The sequence below is a fragment of the Loxodonta africana genome, chromosome X (genome assembly GCF_030014295.1).
Source record: "Loxodonta africana isolate mLoxAfr1 chromosome X, mLoxAfr1.hap2, whole genome shotgun sequence".
Taxonomy (NCBI): Eukaryota; Metazoa; Chordata; class Mammalia; order Proboscidea; family Elephantidae; genus Loxodonta; species Loxodonta africana.
In genome coordinates, this window is record NC_087369.1 from 11,197,793 (window position 1) to 11,217,342 (window position 19,550).

Genomic DNA, 19,550 nt, shown 5'->3' on the forward strand with positions numbered 1-19,550 from the left:
CATGGGGTGGAGGGGGGCATGGTTCCACACCAGCTCCCCATGCTGTGTAAGCCAGACTGTAGTTGGAGGAGCACCAGAGAGTGCTGGGGGGCCGGGAGGTGGGCCAAGGAGGAAGGAGGAGGAGGAAACAGGAAGTGTGCCTCCCCCATTTCTGCGTTGGGCGTTGGCTCCAGGCAAAACTTTGAAACAGGCAAAGTTTAGTTCTCTTTCTGCACATTCTTTTTTCTTTTTTGTGTGCCTTTTCTTGTCTTTTTATATAAGTGAGGTCATACAATATTTGTCCTTTTGTGACTGATTTATTTCACTCAGCATAATGTCTTCCAGCTCCATCCATATTATAGCAAGTATCAAGAGTTCATTTCTCCTATGGGCTGACTAGTATTCCATTGTATGTATGTACCACATTTTGTTTATTCATTTACCAGTTAATGGGCATTTAGGTTGTTTCCACCTTTTGGCTATTGTAAATAGCCTATACATTCTTTACGAAACCCTGGTGGCGTAGTGGTTAAGTGCTATGGCTGCTAACCAAAAGCTCTGCAGTTCGAATCCACCAGGCGCTCCTTGGAAACTCTACAGGGCAGTTCTACTCTCTCCTCTAGGGTCACTATGAGTCAGAATCAATTCGACGGCAGTGGGTTTGGTTTTGGTTATACATTCTCTTGCTCTGAACTTCCCTTAAGATTCTTGTTTCGTCGTGTGGTCCTTGGCCCTTCACCAGGTGGCCAGCAGGGGGCTTTTCTCACCTTCAGTGTCTCCCTGTCTTCTATCTGGGGAGCCCAGCTTGGTGCCTGGAGGATGAATTGGAAGAGGGAAACGAATCATGGCCCCTAACCACACTAAAGATGTCTTCATTTTAAAAAGTGAGACTTCATTATCTCAAATGAGTTTGAAATTGCTGGGGTTTCAAGCCGGGTAAAAAAGTGAGTTGCAAAGTTTTGACTGGTATGGGAGCTGGCCTCCAAGATGTCCCTGATAATCCTGCCTCCTAGTATTCATGCCCATGTGTAGTCCTCTCCCACAGTGAATCCCTCAGGGCTAACTGTGTCACCAATAGGGTAGTGTGGAGGCAACGGTGTGTGACTTCCAAGCTAGGTTATAAGAGACTTTATTGCTTCTGCCTTGTTCCGTGGGATCACTTGCTCTGGAGGAAGCCAACTGCCATGTTAGGAGGACACTCCAGCAGTCCTGTGGAGACGCCAGCGTGGGGAGGAACAGGCCTCTGCCAACAGCCAGCCCCAGCTCGCCAGTCGTGTGAGTGAGCCACCTTGGAAATGGATCCTCCAGCCCCAGTCTAGCCTTCAGATGGCTGCAATCCCAGCCAATATCCTGACTACAACCTCATGAGAGACCTTGAGCAGATGCCAGTTGTACCTAAGGACCTCCTTACAAGCACCATAGTGATTCAGATGTGCAAGCTACACTTTTAAAAATTGTGAAATATAGCAAACATACCAAAAGGTACATAAAGCCTAAATGTACAGCTTAATGAATTATCAAACACCTGTGTCACTGTGACCCAGGTCTGGACATAGAATGCTGCTGGCATCTTATGTCCCTTTCCCGTCACTGTTCCCTCCCTCCCAGAGAAAACTGCTGCCCCAACTCTATTGTGTTTAGCTCTCTGCTTTTCTTTATATTTTTACCACTGCATTATGCATTCTCTAACATCACAGATCCTTCCGCCTGTCTGTGAACATTATATAAATGGATCATGCAGTGTATATTCTATTGTGTCTTGATTCTTTTATATTCTATGTTTAAGAGTTATCCATTGTGAAAGCACAGACTCAAAGAAGAAACTCGTCTACAGGATTAATAGTCTACAGGAACCATGGCCTCATCTACCCTGAGACCAGAAGAACCAAGTAGTTCCTGGATACCACTACCACCTGTTCTAATCAGGGCCACAATAGATGGATCCTGAGAGAATGGAAGAAAAATGTGGAACAGAATCTGAATTCAAGAAAAAAAAAAACAGACCTACTGGACTGGTTGAAACTGGAGGTCTTCCCAAGACCATTGCCCTGAGATACTCTTCAAACCTTGAACCAAAACTAACCCCTGAGGTCATCTTGTAGATAATGAATATCACCTGTAAGTACTGTGCTTCTTTAAAAAATTACCTATATGAAACCAAATGGTCAACAAGTACTTTAAATCAAAGATGAGAATGTAAGGGGACAGGGAAACTAGATTAATGGAAATGGAACAACCAGAACAGGAAGAATGAGAATGTTCACTCATTGTGAAGAATGTAATCAATATTACTGAACACCTTGTGTAGAAATTGTTGAATGGGAACCTAAACTGTTGTGTAAACCTTCACTGAAAATACAATAAAATATTATATTAAAAAAATCATCCTTGCAAGCACGTTTTGAGAAGTGCTTGAGTCAAAGGGTGGTTAAGAGGAGAAGCCATTGAAGGTGACAGGGATGGGCACCGGTGTGGGAAGGAATCACTCTTGCATCCCTCAGAAAGGGAGCAGTGGAGTTAAGAGGTTCTATTGAGAAAACTAACACAAACTGATGTTGAAAAACCTGAAGAGACCCATAACAAGAGAAGAGATTGAAAAGGTAATAATAATAATAAAAAAACTCCCAACAACAACAACAACAAAACCCTCACCCAGATGGCTTCACTGGAGAATTCTACCAAATATTCAGAGAAGAGCTTACACCAGTACTAATCAAACTATTTCAGAACATAGAAAAGGAAAGCATACTTACTTCCTAATCCATCCTGTGAAGCCACCATAATGCTGATACCAAAACCAGGCAAAGACACCACAAAAAAAGAAAATTACAGACCAATATCTGTCATGAATATACATACAAAAATTCTCAACAAAATTCTAGCCAACAGAATTCAGCATCATATGAAAAAAGTAATACATCATGACCAAGTGGGATTCATACCAGGTATGCAATGGTTCAACATTAGAAAATCAGTCAACGTAATCCCCCACATAAAGAAAATAAAAGAATCACATGATCATCTCAATCAACACAGAAAAGGTATTCAACAAAGTCCAGCACCCATTCATGATAAAAACACTCAATAAAATAGGTATAGAAGGAAAATTCCTCAACATAATAAAGGGCATCTATGCAAAATGAACAGCCAACATCATTCTTAATGGAGAGAGGCTGAAAATATTTCCCTTGAGAAAAGGAACAAGACAAGGATGCCCTTTATCACCACTCCTATTTAACATTGTGCTGGAAGTCCTAGCTACAGCAATAAGGCAAGAAAAAGAAATAAAGGGCATCCAAATTGGTAACGAAGAAGTAAAACTGTCCCTATTTGTGGATGATATTATACTATACATAGGAAACATAAAAGACTCCATGAGAAAACTACTGGAACTAATAGAAAGGTTCAGCACAGTAGCAGGATACAAGATAAACATACAAAAATCGGTTGGATTCCTATATAACAATAAGAAGAATGCCAAAAAGGCCCCTAAAAAGTTGAAATACTTAGGAATAAATCTAACCAGGGATGTAAAAGGCCTAGAAAAAGAAAACTACAAAACGCTACTGCAAGAAACCGAAAGAGATCTACATAAATGGAAAAACATACCATGCTCATGGATAGGTAGACTCAACATTGTGAAAATGTCAATTCTACCCAAAGCAATCTACAAATACAATGCAATCCCAATCCAAATACCAACAGCATTCTTTAAAGAGATGGAAAAACTAATCATTAACTTTATATGGAAAGAGAAGAAGCCCTGGATAAATAAAGCACTACTGGAGAAGAATAAAGTAGGAGGACTCACACTACCTGACCTCAGAACCTACTATACAGCTACAGTAGTCAAAACAGCCTGACACTGGTACAACAACAGATATATTGACCAGTGGAACAGAATTGAGAACCCAGATGTAAATCCATCCAACTATAGTCACCTGATCGTCAACAAAGGCCCAAAGTCCATCAGATGGGAAAAAGACAGTCTTTTTAACAAATGGTGCTGGCAACACTGGTTGTCCATCTGCAAAAAATGAAACAGGACCCACACCTCACACCATACACAAAAACTAATTCAAAATGGATCAAAGACCTAAATATAAAACCAAAAACTATAAAGATCATAGAAGAAAAATAGGATCAACAACAGAGGCCCTAATACATGGCATTAACAGGATACAAACCATAACTAACAACACACAAACTCCAGAAAATAAGCTAGATAACTGGAATCTTCTAAAAATTAGACACTTATGCTCATCAAAAGACTTCACCAAAAGAGTAAAAAGAGAACCTACAGACTGGGAAAAAATTTTTTTTGCTATGGCAAATCCAACAAAGTTCTAATCTCTAAAATCTACAGGAAAATCCAACACCTCTACAACAAAAAGACAAATAATCCAATTAAAAAATGAGCAAAGGAAATGAAAAGACAATTCCCCAAAGAAGACCTTGAAGTGGCTAACAGACACGTGAGGAAATGCTCACGATCACTAGCCATTAGAGAAATGCCCATCAAAACCACAAGGAGATACCATCTCACCCTGGCATTACTGGCATGAATCAAAAAAACAGAAAGTAACAAATGTTGGAGAGGCTGTGCGGAGATTGGAACTCTTACGCACTGCTGGTGGGAATGCAAAATGGTAGAGCCATTTTGGAGAACTATATGGCACTTCCTTAGAAAGCTAGAAATACCATATGATCCAGCATCCCCATTCCTAGGAATATGACCTAGAGAAATAAGAGCTGTCACACGAATAGACATATGCACACCCATGTTCATTGCAGCGTTGTTCACAATAGCAAAAAGTTGGATACAACCTAAATGCCCATTAGCAGGTGAATGGATAAACAAACTATGGTACATACACACAATGGAGTACTACGCAACAATAAAGAACAATGATGAATCTGGGAAGCATCTCACAACATGGATGAATCTGAAGAGTAGTATGCTGAATGAAATAAGGCAGTCACAAAAGAACAAATATCGTATGAGACCACTACTATAAAAACTCATGAAAAGGTTTACACACAAAAAGAAACACTCTTTGAAGACAGAAAGGACCACATGAACCAGGGACTACATCATCCTGAGACCAGAAGAACTAGATGGTGCCCGGCTACAACCGATGACTGCCCTAACAGGGAACACAACAGAGAACCCCTGAGGGAGCAGGAGAGCAGTGGGATGCAGACCCCAAGTTCTCATAAGACCAGACTTAATGGTCTGACTGAGACTAGAAGGACCCCGGTGGTCACGGCCCCCAGACCTTCTGTTGGCCAAGGACAGGAACCATTCCCAAAGCCAACTCTACAGACATGGATTGGACTGGACAATGGGTTGGAGAGGGATGCTGGTGAGGAGTGAGCTTCTTGGATCAGGTGGACACTTGAGACTATGTTGGCATCTCCTGCCTGGAGGGGAGATGAGAGGATGGAGGGGGTTAGAAGCTGGCGAAATGGACATGAAAAGAGAGAGTAGGGGGAGAGAGCAGGCTGTCTCATTAGGGGGAGAGTAATTGGGAGTGTGTAGCAGGGTGTACATGGGTTGTTGTGTGAGAGACTGACTTGATTTGTAAACTTTCACTTAAAGCACAATAAAAATTATTTTTAAAAAATAGGCTTAAAAAACACTCTTTGATGATTACGAGGGAGGGGAAGGATAAGGATGGAAAAACACTAAACAGACAATAGATGAGTGGTAACTTTGATGAAGGATAAGACAGTACACAATACTGGGGAAATCAGTACAACTTGCCCAAGGCAAGGTCATGTAGACACATCCAAACTCCCTGAGGGATCGAATTGCTGGGCTGAGGGCTGTGGGGACCATGGTCTCGGGGAACGTCTAGCTTAATTGGCCTAACATAGTTTATAAAGAAATTGTTCTACATTCTACTTTGGTGAGTAGTGTCTGGGATCTTAAAAGCTTATGAGTGGCCATCTAAGATACTCTACTGGTCTCATCTCATCGGGAACAAGAGAGAATGAGGAAAACCAAAGACACAAGGGAAAGATTAGTCCAAAGGACTAATGGACCACAACCACCACAGCCTCCCCCAGACTGAGTCCAGCACAACTAGATGGTGCCTGGCTGCTACCACTGACTGCTCCGACAGGGATCACAATAGAGGGTCCTGGACAGAGCTGGAGAAAAACGTAGAACAAAATTCTAACTCAAAAAGAAAGACCAGACTCACTGGCCTGGCGGAGACTGGAGAAACCCTGAGAGTATGGCCCCTGGACATCCTTTTAGCTCAGTAATGAAGTCACTCCCGAGGTTCACCCTTCATCCAAAGATTAGACAGGCCCATAAAACAAAACGAGACTAAAGGGGCACACCAGCCCAGGGGCAAGGACTAGAAGGCAGGAGGGAACAGGAAAGCTGATAATGGGGAACCCAAGGTTGAGAAGGGAGAGTGTTGACATGTCGTGGGGTTGTTAACCAATGTCATTAAACAATACGTGTACTAACTGTTTAATGAGAAGCTAGTTTGTTCTGTAAAGTTTCATCTAAAGTACAATAATAATCATAATAAAAGGGCTCTGGTGACTCAAGTTAAGAGTTCGGGCAAAAGGTCCAAAGTCCGAGGGAGGGATGGCAGGTGAGGTAGGCTGGGTAGGAGGAGTTGTCCAGCCTTTTATTTGCTGTGAGGAGTTTGCCCTTCAGTCTGACAAGGGTGGAAGGTGGGAGGTACATGCTGGAACGAGCTGGAGAAAGGAGGCGGCCCATCTCCATTGCAGAGAACTGATGGATGGAATTTTGTCCTGGAATGGCACGATCTTCTCTGGCATGAAAGGGAATAGTGAACTACTGGGTGCTCCAGGCAGAAGGGGCTGCTTGCAACGTGCCCTCTGGTGGCCATGTGGTGCAATGACACACCCCTGCAACCAGGGCCTGTGGCCTGGTGGCCTTTCAAGGAAGAGCCAGCCCTAAAGAGCTGGCAGTCAGCAGACACCAGCACCAGAGCTCAGTGCTCTGTGTTATCCAGGTTGCAAGAAAAGGGACTTCCTAAAGCCTGCTGTAATTAATCGTTGGAGCTTCTGGGAAATCTGTAAGAAATGAAGGTTTGGGAATATTCTTTCTTGAGGTGCCATCTAACCAGAGCCTGGGTCTGAATGTGAGGTTTTCGGGTCCTTTCCTCTGGCTGTGTGGTTCTGGAACCAATGTGTCTTTCACCATGTCTTGTAAGCAGTATTGGTAACCTCTAGCTCTGATGATCTTGACCACTTTGTAAAGCTCTGGTATGGTCATGCTTTTATTCATGAGCCAAGGGCTTCTGGAATCTTGTAGCATTGGAATAGCTAATTAGGTGGAGATACTTTTCTGATTAGAGAATATGATGGTGATCTCAGTGTGTGTGTTTAGGCGCTACCTTTTCATTTTGCAAAGCTTCAGGTGGAATAGTTGCCATTGTTGTGTGCTGTGGAGCTGATTCCAACTCACAGCGACCCTATGGGACAGAACAGAACTGCTGCTCCATAGGGTTTCCAAGGCTGTAATCTTTACGGGAGCAGATTGCCAGGTCTTTTCTCCCATGGAGCAGCTGATGGGTTTTAACCGTCAACCTTTCGGTTAGCAGCCGAGCTCTTAACCACTGTGCCACCAGGGCTCCTTGAAATGTTGCTAGTCAGGTCCTTTAGTTGAATTTTCCAGGTCTCAGTTCCTTCCAACTCTAAAATCCTGTGAGGATGGACCACGACTTTGTACTTGTCACACACACACACACACAAAACCATTGCTGTTGAGTTGATTCCAACTCATAGCGACCCTATATGACAGAGTAGAACTGCCCCATAGGGTTTCTAAGGAGCGCCTGGTGGATTCAAACTGCCAACTTTTTGGTTAGCAGCTGAATGCTAAACCACTGCATCACCAGGGCTCCAGCTGTACTTGTCACAGTGGGTCGGAATTATTTGCTTGCTGAATCGTGTTAGAAGATGAGGCCTGTAGACATGCTGACAGCTCTAGTGCCTCAGACAGGGGCCTGGCAGGTAGCAGGTGCCCAGTACATGTTTGTGGTATAAACGGGCAATTGGTAAACTATGGCCCACAGGCCAAATTTGGCTGGCTGCTTGTTTTTGTAAATAAAGTTTTATTGGCACACAACCACACCCATTTGTTTACATACTGTATATTGCTGCTGTATGCTACAACAGCAGAGTAGTTGACAGAGAGCATATGGCCCACAAAGTCTAAAATATTTTCCACCTGGCCTTTTATGGGAAATGTTTATTGACCCTGGATGTCAGTTAAATTGCTGCAAGGGGACAGGAAGGAGAAAGCTTGTTGGAAATGCTCATGAGACCAGCAAGAGATTTCTTGGCAGTGTCTCCCATGCCCGTGCTGGTGGAGGAATCTGCTGGCAGTTAGCACCTGTGATGACTGGCCTTCCTTGCTGATTGGAGACTTTTAATTTTTTAATCAGAGGTCTGACTTTTCTTTCCTTCTGCCCAAGTCACCTGGAGATTAGCTAATACAGCAAGTTGGCAAATAAGATGATACGGCCTCATTTGGGAGAGGAATGCCAGCATAAAAATTGTCATGTTCTATGGACCTAGGCCACAGGTAGGCAGAGAGGGGAGACAGGTCTTCAACACCGGCGTTTTAAGGGTGGGTATAAAAAATGATGGCAGCATGATTCCAAATGGCTCCAAATGGGAAACACCTCAAATGTCCATCCGTAATAGAATGGATAAATACGTTGTGGTTTAGTCCCACAACTGAATATTATAGAGCTGGGGTTAGGAAACTACAACTTGTGGGCCAAATTTAGCCTGCAGTCTGCTTCTGTAAGGTTCATGAGCTAAAAGTAGTTTTTATGTTTTTTTAGTGATTGGGGGAAAAAAGAAAACTAAAGAATATTATTACTTTTTGATATGTGAAAATTATATGAAATTCAAATTTCAGTGTCCATAAAGTTTTACGGGCACATAGCCACAGTCATTCATTTACATATTGTCTGGCTGCATTCACACTACAATGGCAGAGTAGTCCCGACAGAGATCATATGACCGGAAAAGCCTCAGATATTTATTATTTGGTAATTAACAGAAAAAGTTTGCTAACATCGTTATAGAGCAAAGAGAATGAACAAATGATAATCACACTCAACATGTATGGATCTTATAATCAATGTGGAGCAAAAAAAGGCGGAAACAACAGAATTCAGTTAGGTAACGTTCAAAAGCTGGCAAAAGTAATCTGTGGTGTGAGAAGATGGTGGTTGCCCTTGGGGGTGGGGAGGGACTAAGGGGACACAAGAAGACTTCCGGGGGCTGGTCACATTCTGTTCCTTGTTCCAGGTGCTGGTCACGTGGGTGAGTTCCCTTAGCGAAAATTCATGGAGCTGTATGCACACTTATGATTTGTGTGTTATTATGTTTTCATGTGCATTTTTATGTTTACTTCAATAAAAAACTTGTTAATTGCTGTTGAGTTGGCTCTGACTCATGGTGACTCCATGTACAACAGAAGGAAGTGTTGCCTGGTCCTGTGTCATCCTCAGTATCGTTGGTGTACTGTGACAATATTCTGGTATTGGACCATATTTTGTCATGATCCATAGGGTTTTCATTGGCTAATTTTTGGAAGTAGATCATCAGGCCTTTCTTTCTAGTTTCTTTTAGTCTAGAAGCTCTGCTGAAACCTGTTTCCTGCTGGTATTTGAAGTACTGGTGGCATAGCTTCTAGCATCATAGCAACACACAAGCCACCACACTACGTCAAGCTGACATAGGGGTAAAGAGCTGACATAGGGGTAGTGGAATAAAAACTTATTTAAGAAAAATTATTTCAGTCTAGAACTTCCTCAAAAGGTTAAAAATAGAGTTATTATATGACTCTGCAATTCTACTCTTAGGTGTCTTCCCAAGAGAATTGAAAACATATGTTTATAGAAAAACGTGTACATGAATGTTTACACCAGCATTATTTATAATAGCGAAAAAGTGGAAATAGCCCAAATGTCCATCAGCGATGAATGGATAAATAAAATGGGTCTTTCTATACAATGGAATATTATTCAGTAATAAAAAGGAATGAAATACTGATACATGCTGCAATTGGATGAATCTTGAAAACACTGTGCTAAGTGAAAGAAGCCAGACACAAAAGACCACATATTGTCTGAGTCCATTTGTATGAAATGTCCAGAATGGGCAAATCCATAGAGACTGAAAGTAGATTAGTGGTTGCTTGGGGTTATGGAAGGGAAAATGGGAGTGACTGCTAATGAGTATGGGGTTTCTTTTAGTGGGGTTGAAAATGTTCTGGATTTGCATAGTGGTAATAGTTGTACCCAAAAACCAAACCCACTGCCATGGAGTTGATTCCGACTCATAGTGACCCTATAGGACAGAGAATAACTGCCCCATAGGGTTTCCAAGGAGTACCTGGTAGATGTGAACTGCTGACCTTGCTGGTAATGAGACTCCACTGCTTACCTGTAGCTTTCTTTTTATGCATATTTGTCAAGTCTCTTCTGGGCTACATTTTTTGATCTCCACTTCTATGTGTTAGAGCAATAATGGTCATGGAGGTGACAATAGCATTTTATTTTATTGTGGTAAAATATATATATAGCAAAAATTTTGCCATCTTAACCATTTTTAAGTGTACGATTCAATGACATTACCATATTTTTATGCAAATAATGTGTTATATGGTTTTTTTGCCAACTGCCTCCTGTGTTGGGGGCAGGGGGAGGGTGAGGTTGGCAAAAAACATATAACGAGTGTTATTTGCATAAAAATATAGTAATTACATTCACCCATTCACCATGTTGTACAATTATCTCCACTATCTATTGCCACAAGTTTTTCTCACCCCAAACAGAAACTCAGTACTTATTAAGCAATAACTCCTCCATTCCCCCTCCCCCCAACCCTAACTCCTGGTAAACACAAATCTGCTTTTTGTTTCTATGCATTTGCTGTTCTAGATATTTCATAAAAGTGGGATCATAACAATACCTGTCCTTTTGTGACTGACTTATTTCCTGTGTTTTATTGACTATGCAAAGGCGTTCGACTGTGTGGATCATAACAAACTATGGATAACACTGAGAAGAATGGGAATTCCAGAACACTTAATTGTGCTCATGAGGAACCTTTACATAGATCAAGAGGCAGTTGTTCGGACAGAACAAGGGGATACTGATTGGTTTAAAGTCAGGAAAGGTGTGTGTCAGGGTTGTATTCTTTCACCATACCTATTTAATCTGTATGCTGAACAAATAATACGAGAAGCTGGACTATATGAAGAAGAACGGGGCATCAGGATTGGAGGAAGGCTCATTAACAACCTGTGTTACACAGATGACACAACCTTGCTTGCTGAAAGTGAAGAGGACCTGAAGCACTTACTGAATAAGATCAAAGACCACAGCCTTCAGTATGGATTACACCTCAACATAAAGAAAACAAAAATCCTCACAACTGAACCAATGAGCAACATCATGATAAACGGAGAAAAGATTGAAGTTGTCAAGGATTTTGTTTTACTTGGATCCACAATCAACAGCCATGGGAGCAGCAGTCAAGAAATCCAAAGACGCATCGCATTGGGCAAATCTGCTGCAAAGGACCTCTTCAAAGTGTCAAAGGGGAAAGATGTCACCCTGAAGACTAAGGGGCACCTGACCCAAGCCATGGCATTTTCAATCACATCATATGCATGGGAAAGCTGGACAATGAATAAGGAAGACCGAAGAAGAGTTGATGCCTTTGAATTGTGGTGTTGGCGAAGAATATTGAATATACCATGGACTGCCAAAAGAACAAACACATCTGTCTTGGAAGAAGTACAGCCAGAATGCTCCTTAGAGGCAAGGATGGCGAGACTGCATCTTACATACTTTGGACATGTTGTCAGGAGGGATCAGTCCTTGGAGAAGGACATCATGCTTGGCAGAGTACAGGGTCAGCAGAAAAGAGGAAGACCCTCAACGAGGTGGACTGACACAGTGGCTGCAACAATGAGCTCAAGGATAACAACGATTTAAGAATGGCGCAGGACTGGGCAGTGTTTCGTTCTGTTGTGCATAGGGTCGCTATGAGTTGGAACTGACTCGACGACACCTAACAACAACAACAACATCCATGTTGTAGCATGTATCAGGACTTCATTCCTCTTTCTGGCTGAATAATATCCATTGTATGGATAGACCACATTTTGTTTATCCACTCCTCTGTCGATGGACATCTGGGATCTTTCCACCTAGAATAGGGGTTGTTCTTGCAATCAGTCCACCACATAGATCAGGGGCTGGCAAACTTTTTCTGTAAAGGACCAGATAGTGAACATTTTTGGCTTTGTGGGCCATATGGTCTTTGTTGTAACTACTCAGCTCTGCATGAAAGCAGCCATAGATAGCAAGTCAAGAAGTGGGCATGGCTGTGTGCTGGTAAAAACTTTATTTACACAACCAGGCGCTAGGCTGGATTTAGCCCAGGGGCCACAGTGTGCTGACCCCTGACCTAGATGATCAAGAATAAGTAGGAGTCCTGTATCCAGGCTCTAGGATGCTGTCGTGCCTTGAAACCATGGTCTTGAGGCCAGAGCAGAGGTATCTTCTGCCAGCAGAAGTGCTGTAGTTGGAGAGAAGAAATAGAATGAGGTGAGAGGAGTGAGGGCTTCTCTCAGAGGTGCAAATGGCGGATCACATTCATGTGGGGTGGTTCCTTTTGCTATATTGAACTTGCTGGAATGAAGTTTATTTCTCAGCTAACAAGCCTGCAGAGTTCATGCCCCATTCCTCCCCTGTCTGGCTGGATTCTAGTCCCTCATTGTTATGAATTGAATTGTGTCCCCCCAGAATATGTGTTGGAATCCCAATCCCTGTACCTGTGGTTTTGGGAATAGGATTTTCTTTGTTATGTTAATGAGACCATATCAGTGTAGGGTGTGTCTTAATCCAGTCACTTTTGAAATATAAAAGGAGCAGATTAGGCACAGGAGCAATTAAACAGAAATGGGGGAAGTTAGGTGCCACGTGGAGATCTCCCAGGAGCTAGAGAAGCTGAGACAAGGATTTTCCCCCAGAGTGGACAGAGAGAGAGCTTTCTCCTAGAGCTGGCACCCTGAATACGGACTTCCGGCCTCCTGAACTGTGAGAAAATGAATTTCTGTTTGTTAGCGCTGCCCACTTGTGGTATTTCTGTTATGGCAAACCAAAAACCAAACCCATTGCCGTCAAGTTGATTCTAAATCCTAGTGACCCCCATAGGGTTTCCAAGGAGTGGCTAGTGGATTCAAACTGCTGACTTTTTGGTTAGCAGCCAAGCACTTAACCACTGTACCACCCAGGGCTCCTCTGTTACAGCAGCACTAGGAAGCTAAGACACTCATCCATCCACCTCTCCCACGTGGACCCCTGAGAGAGTCCTTTGGATTTTTCTGCCCTGGATGCCCTCTTGCTGCACTTCTCCTGTCTCCTAACATCACCCTCAGAAGTGATGTCACCACCTCCTCCTTGAGCCCCAGGGAAGCCTCCCAGAGCTCTGTAGATTGGGTCAAGTTTGTTTTCCTCTATCCATTGTGTCTAGTTGTCGTGACCATACTCCATCAGAGTTTAAACATGTAGTTGTTCTTTGGGCTGACTTTGTTTCAAGCATGACCGCCTGGACTAGCTGCTTGATAGTGATTTGGTTAAATTTCAGTTACTATGAATGCCTTTTTAATAAAATGTCCAAGTCTCTGTTATTCTTCTATATGCTGGTTTCCCAATGGGGATCAGCATCGGAGATTTTCTTTCCCACATGTAATGAGAGCCCATTACCAATCTTTGCTTTCTAGTTTCATTCCTTCCCGTCTATCCTTGGTTGCTACTGACCTATGCAATGATGCCTCCCTGGGTACTCATCAAGGGGTATAGTTTTTGAGCTGGCACGGCTCAAGCCTCAAGCTGTAAGGGCATTTTAAAGTTTTAAAGCAGCCGAGTTGCGCAGAAGGTCAGTAAATCAATCACAATGGCCATTTCATTGCTTGTAAGGTGATTACCCTACCTGGGCCTTAGGAATGTTTCAATTTGATTCAAACACAGTTTCAGCAGGTCTCGGTTGAGCCCTTCTCATATAAAAATACATAAGAACAATGAGAGAAGTCCACACTTAAATATTTTTACAACCACCCTTCAATTCTTCAGTCATCGATCCCAGCACTTTTGGGGTCCTCCCCCCATAATTCCAATTTCCATGCTCTTTGCCAAAGTGATTTTTATTTTGCACTTATTCCAGCCTCTTGTTTTTGTAGTTGTTTGTTAACTGTAGGCTTGCATGTGATGAGCCTGAGTCCTGCCACCAAGCATTATCTGCATCTCAGGTTAGCTCCTCTGTGATTTGTACATTGGGCTCTGATGGCAGTATCGCTTGTGGGGGTTCACTTGTGGTTGGTTCCCGGGCCAGGGAGCCGGACGAGTAGAAGTGGAATTGCCTTAGGCAGCAGAGGGAAGACCCCCTCCACTGCGCCATGCCTGGTAGCAGGAGGTCCCCCTTTTAAAAATTTTATTGTGGTGAAATATATTTAATAAAACATTTACCATTTCAACTATTTTTAAGTGTATGATTTAGTGACTTAAATGAAATTCACCATGTCGTGCAACTCTCACAGCTATTTATTTCCAAAACTTTTCCATCACCCCAAACAGAAACTCAGTACCTCTTAAGTAATAACTCCCTTCAGCCGCTGGTAACCACTAATGAACTTTGGTCCAGGGCTTCAAACAGGTTCTTTCTAGTTTGAACTCCTGCTGAGAATTTGCATTTCCACCCCAGATATACTGAATCAGAATCTACAGTTTAACAAGATCCCCAGGTGATTCTTATGTATAATAAGATTTGAGAACCACTGCTCTCCTGATGGTTCTCAGGACTGGTTCCTAACCAGCAGTATTAGCATTGCCTGGGAACTTGTTAGAGATGCAAATTCTCAGCAGAGGTTCCAACTGGATGGAACCGGTTCGAAGGCCTGCTTTGAGCCCTAAGCATTTGCCTATTCTAGATATTTCATGTAAGTGAATAGTTGCCCTTTGTGTCTGACTTACTTCATTCAGCATCATGTTTTCAAGGTTCATCCATGTGGTAACATATATCGGGGCTTCATTTCTCTTTATGGCTGAATAATATTCCATTGTATGAATAGACCACATTTTGTTTACCCATTCATCTGTTAATGGTCATTTGGGTTGTCTCACCTTTTGGCTGCTGTGAATAGTGCTGCAATGAACTTATGGTGAACAAGTGTCTTCTTGAGTCCCTGCTTTCAAGTTTTTTGGGTAATACCTTAGAAGTGTAATTTCTGGGTCATATGATAATTCAATATTGAACTTTTCGAGGAACCACCAAACTGTTTTCCGTGTTGGCTGCTCCATTTTACAATTCCACCAGCAATGGATGAAGGTTCCAATTTCGCCACATCCTCGCCAACATTACTGTTTTTGTAGTAGCCATCCTAGTGGGGGTGAAGTGGGGTATCTCACTGTGGTTTTGATTTGCATTTCCTTAATGACTAATGATGTTGAGCAACTTTTCAAGTGCTTTTTGGTCATTTGTATACCTTCTTTGGAGAAACAGCTATTCAAGTTCTTTGCACATTTTTAAATTGGGTTGTTTGTCTTTTTGTTCTTGAGTTGTAGGAGTTCTTTATATATTCTGGACGTTAAGTTAAACCCTTATCAGATATTTTTCCTGGTCTGTAGGTTGTCTCTTTACTTTCTTCATAAAGTCCTTTGGTGCACAAATGTTTTGAATTTTGATGAAGTCCAATTTGTCTGTGTTTTTTTCTTTTGTTGCTTGTGCTTTTGGTGTCACGTCTAACGATCCATTTTCATAAACAAGGCCCCGAAACATTGCTCCTATGGTTTCTTCTAAGAGTTTTGTGATTATGGTTCTTAATTGGTCGTTGGTCCATTTTGGGTTAATGTTCATACATGACGTGAAGTACGGGTCCCGCTTCATCCTTTTGCATGTGGATATCAGTTGATTTTTTTATCAGTTGTCCCAGCACCATTTGTTGAAAAGACTATTCTTTTTTCATTGGATGGACTTAGTGGGAAATCAGTTGGATTAAAACAACTTTTTTAATTGTTTTATTGTGGTAAAAACATACAAAACAAAACATTTGCCAGTTCAACCTTTTTTACATGTTTAATTCAGTGACATTAGTTATGTTCATCATGCTGTGCAGCCATCCCCACTATCCATTTTAAAATGATTTCACCACCTTTAGATGTATGGCCTTTTAACTGTATTTTAAGAACAATTGAAAACGAGCGTCTGCACCCAGGGCCCCTTCCCCAGGGCAGTGTGCTGCCAGCCTCGACTGGCTCTTGGCTCATGGCTCATGGCTCATGGCTCATGGCTCATGGCTCATGGCTCATGGCTCATGGCTCATGGCTCTTGGCTCTTGGCTCATGGCTCATGGCTCATGGCTCACGGCAGGCTGCATGTTTCCCTTGCCCATCTTTGTAGCGGCCTCCCTGATGTAGAGGAACACTTTCATCTGCAGATTGCTTTGGCTGCGACATGCTAACTCAAGCCTTGCCAGCATTTTCCCTCTCCTTGGGGGTGTACGTTTTTTAACATCCATGATGACAGCCACGTGGCCTGCCTTCTGAGTGGTCCGCTCGATCTTCTGGGAACCAATGATTGATTTGGTTACACAGTTGCATGGGTTTTGAGTGGTATGGCCCAACCTCATTCACCCTTCCACCCTCTGATTTTTATGCCTTGATTTGGGAAAGTGTGAGGCTTTTCAGAAATATCTATGTCCCATTACGAGAGAGGCCCATGCTGACATTTTTTCTTATGTCAGAAAATACAGCATGTGGATCATGTTCTGTTGTGTCCGTGTGGACATCTTGCTTCCTTTGACAACCACTGGTTATCCTTTCCAGGTGGGATTAGTATGGTCAATGCTGGTGCAATGAGTGGCTCTGGGAACCTGATGGATTTTCTCGACGAGCCATTCCCTGATGTGGGAACATATGAGGACTTTCATACCATTGACTGGTTACGGGAGAAGTCACGGGACACTGACCGACACAGAAAGGTATGTGGTGTCCATCGAGGACATCTTGAAAGGGATCCTTTCAAATGGCTGCACCCCAGTTTTCATTCAACAGCATGCTTTCCTTCAACAGTTATTGAGGGAGGTGTAGGCTTATGTGTCGCGCACTGGGCTAGATTCTAAAGAAGAGAAGGGCAAGCGGGAGATGCAGAGCTATGAACAATACCAGGCACTCTGAGTAGGAGGCCATAAGATAGATGGAAAGTGGTATAGAGGACAAGGAGGGACTCTGAAACCAGAAAAATCTGGGGCCACAACTTGCCCATGACTCCTTAGGCTGGATGACTTTGGGAGTGCCATTTCTGGGCCTCATTTTCTCACCTGTAAAGATAGAGGTAATTATACCCAAAGATTAAATGAGATGCATGTGTGTGAAATTAGAGATTCCAGTACCTGACCTTGAGTTGGCAGTCAGTATATATATATTTTTTTATTAACTTTTATTAAGCTTCAAGTGAACGTTTACAAATCCAATCAGTCTGTCACATATAAGTTTATATACATCTTACTCCGTACTCCCACTTGCTCTCCCCCTTTTGAGTCAGCCCTTTCAGTCTCTCCTTTCGTGACAATTTTGCCAGCTTCCCTCTCTCTCTATCCTCCCATCCCCCCTCCAGACAAGAGATGCCAACACACGCTCCAGTGTCCACCTGATATAATTAGCTCACTCTTCATCAGCGTCTCTCTCCCCCCCGCTGACCAGTCCCTTTCATGTCTGATGAGTTGTCTTCGGGGATGGTTCCTGTCCTGTGCCAACAGAAGGTCTGGGGAGCATGGCCGCCGGGATTCCTCTAGTCTCAGTCAGACCATTAAGTATGGTCTTTTTATGAGAATTTGGGGTCTGCATCCCACTGAACTCCTGTTCCCTCAGGAGTTCTCTGTTGTGCTCCCTGTCAGGGCAGTCATCGATTGTGGCCGGGCACCAACTAGTTCTTTTGGTCTCAGGATGATGTAGGTCTCTGGTTCATGTGGCCCTTTCTGTCTCTTGGGCTCCTAGTTGTCGTGTGACCTTGTTGTTCTTCATTTTCCTTTGCTCCAGGTGGGTTGAGACCAATTGATGCATCTTAGATGGCCGCTTGTTAGCATTTAAGACCCCAGACGCCACATTTCAAAGTGGGATGCAGAATGTTTTCATAATAGAATTATTTTGCCAATTGACTTAGAAGTCCCCTTAAACCATGGTCCCCAAACCCCCGCCCTTGCTCCGCTGACCTTTGAAGCATTCAGTTTATCCTGGAAACTTCTTTGCTTTTAGTCCAGTCCAGTTGAGCTGACCTTCCATGTATTGAGTGTTGTCCTTCCCTTCACCTAAAGCAGTTCTAATCTGGGAGTCAGTATATTTTAATGGGCCACAGTAAAGTTATGTTTCAAGTGCTAGGGATCACAGGAGGGGCCAGCAGAGGGTGACATTTTAGTTGGGGGTTGAATCATGTCTAAGAGTTTGCTAGGGAGAGAAAGGGGAAAGGATTCTAAGCATCAGAAGTGGCCCTGTTTAAGTCACAGAGGTATGAAAGAACATGGTGCCTTGGGGCAGTATCATGGAGCTTCGAGAGTCTGGTGGAGAATTCTTGGAAGAGGGGAGTAGAGATATGCCTGGAAGCAGGGGCGATGGGGCCACACTGGGAATGACCAAGTAGGTCACAGAGAGGAGTTTGTGTTTTATCCTGAAGGCCATAGAATACAATAAAGATGTATCGCAAAGGGAGAAAACAGGAAACTCCGATGTTAATTGAGGAGAAAGAGGAAGGTTAGACTGAAGGCAGTGCAGTAAGGATGGAGAAAGGGAAGATCATTTCAGGGAAGGAAGCATAAATCGGAAAACGTGTTCAGACTGACCACTATATCTGCTTTGTTTCTAGATAACCAGCAAAAGCAAGGAGTCCATATGGGAGTTCATCAAGAGTCTGCTGGATGCCTGGTCAGGATGGGTTGTGATGCTGCTCATCGGCTTGCTGGCAGGTACGTGGTAGGGTATGCAGTACTCCCATGGCCAAAGCTGGGTATGCCTGACCCCGAAGCACCAACTGGCAGGGGTGAAATTCAGAATACGGAGTGTTTCCCTTTTACCCCATCCAAGGGAGTTGTTACTGGAAATATCTAAGAGCAAAATACATGACCATATATTTAATATCTCATCCATAATGCAGGCCTGCAGCATGGCCCCACGCCCAGTCATGTGGAGAGCTATAATTATAGAGATGGCTGGCCCTTTCTACCCAGTACAAGGGTTTCTTACCATACTTGATTTTATTGGAAGTACACATTTTACATTCTGTAGTACTAGTTTATGAAGAAGGTAACACAATATAGGGAATTTTGGTTCACCAATGCTAAGCCACCATACAGGATTGACTTTTACCAATACTGGCAGGCTCTAGAATGAATCATAACCATCCTAAAAAATACTGCTCAAAATAGTGCTGGACAGCCACAGGATCTGAGGTAGTCCCAGGGGAGGTATCTCCAGCCAATACATTGTTCTGATTCTCAGAAA

General features: G+C 43.0%; 1 protein-coding gene across 1 annotated transcript in view; it reads left to right on the forward strand.

Moving 5' to 3' along the window:
• CLCN4 (chloride voltage-gated channel 4) overlaps nucleotides 1-19,550 on the forward strand; it is a 65,460-nt gene that overhangs the window by 8,876 nt on the left and 37,034 nt on the right. Inside the window, exons 3-4 of the mRNA XM_003415994.4 lie at nucleotides 16,884-17,038; nucleotides 18,916-19,015. Coding sequence (XP_003416042.1) covers nucleotides 16,895-17,038; nucleotides 18,916-19,015 — 244 coding nt within the window. The 5' untranslated portion in view covers nucleotides 16,884-16,894. The remainder of the gene's footprint in view (nucleotides 1-16,883; nucleotides 17,039-18,915; nucleotides 19,016-19,550) is intronic.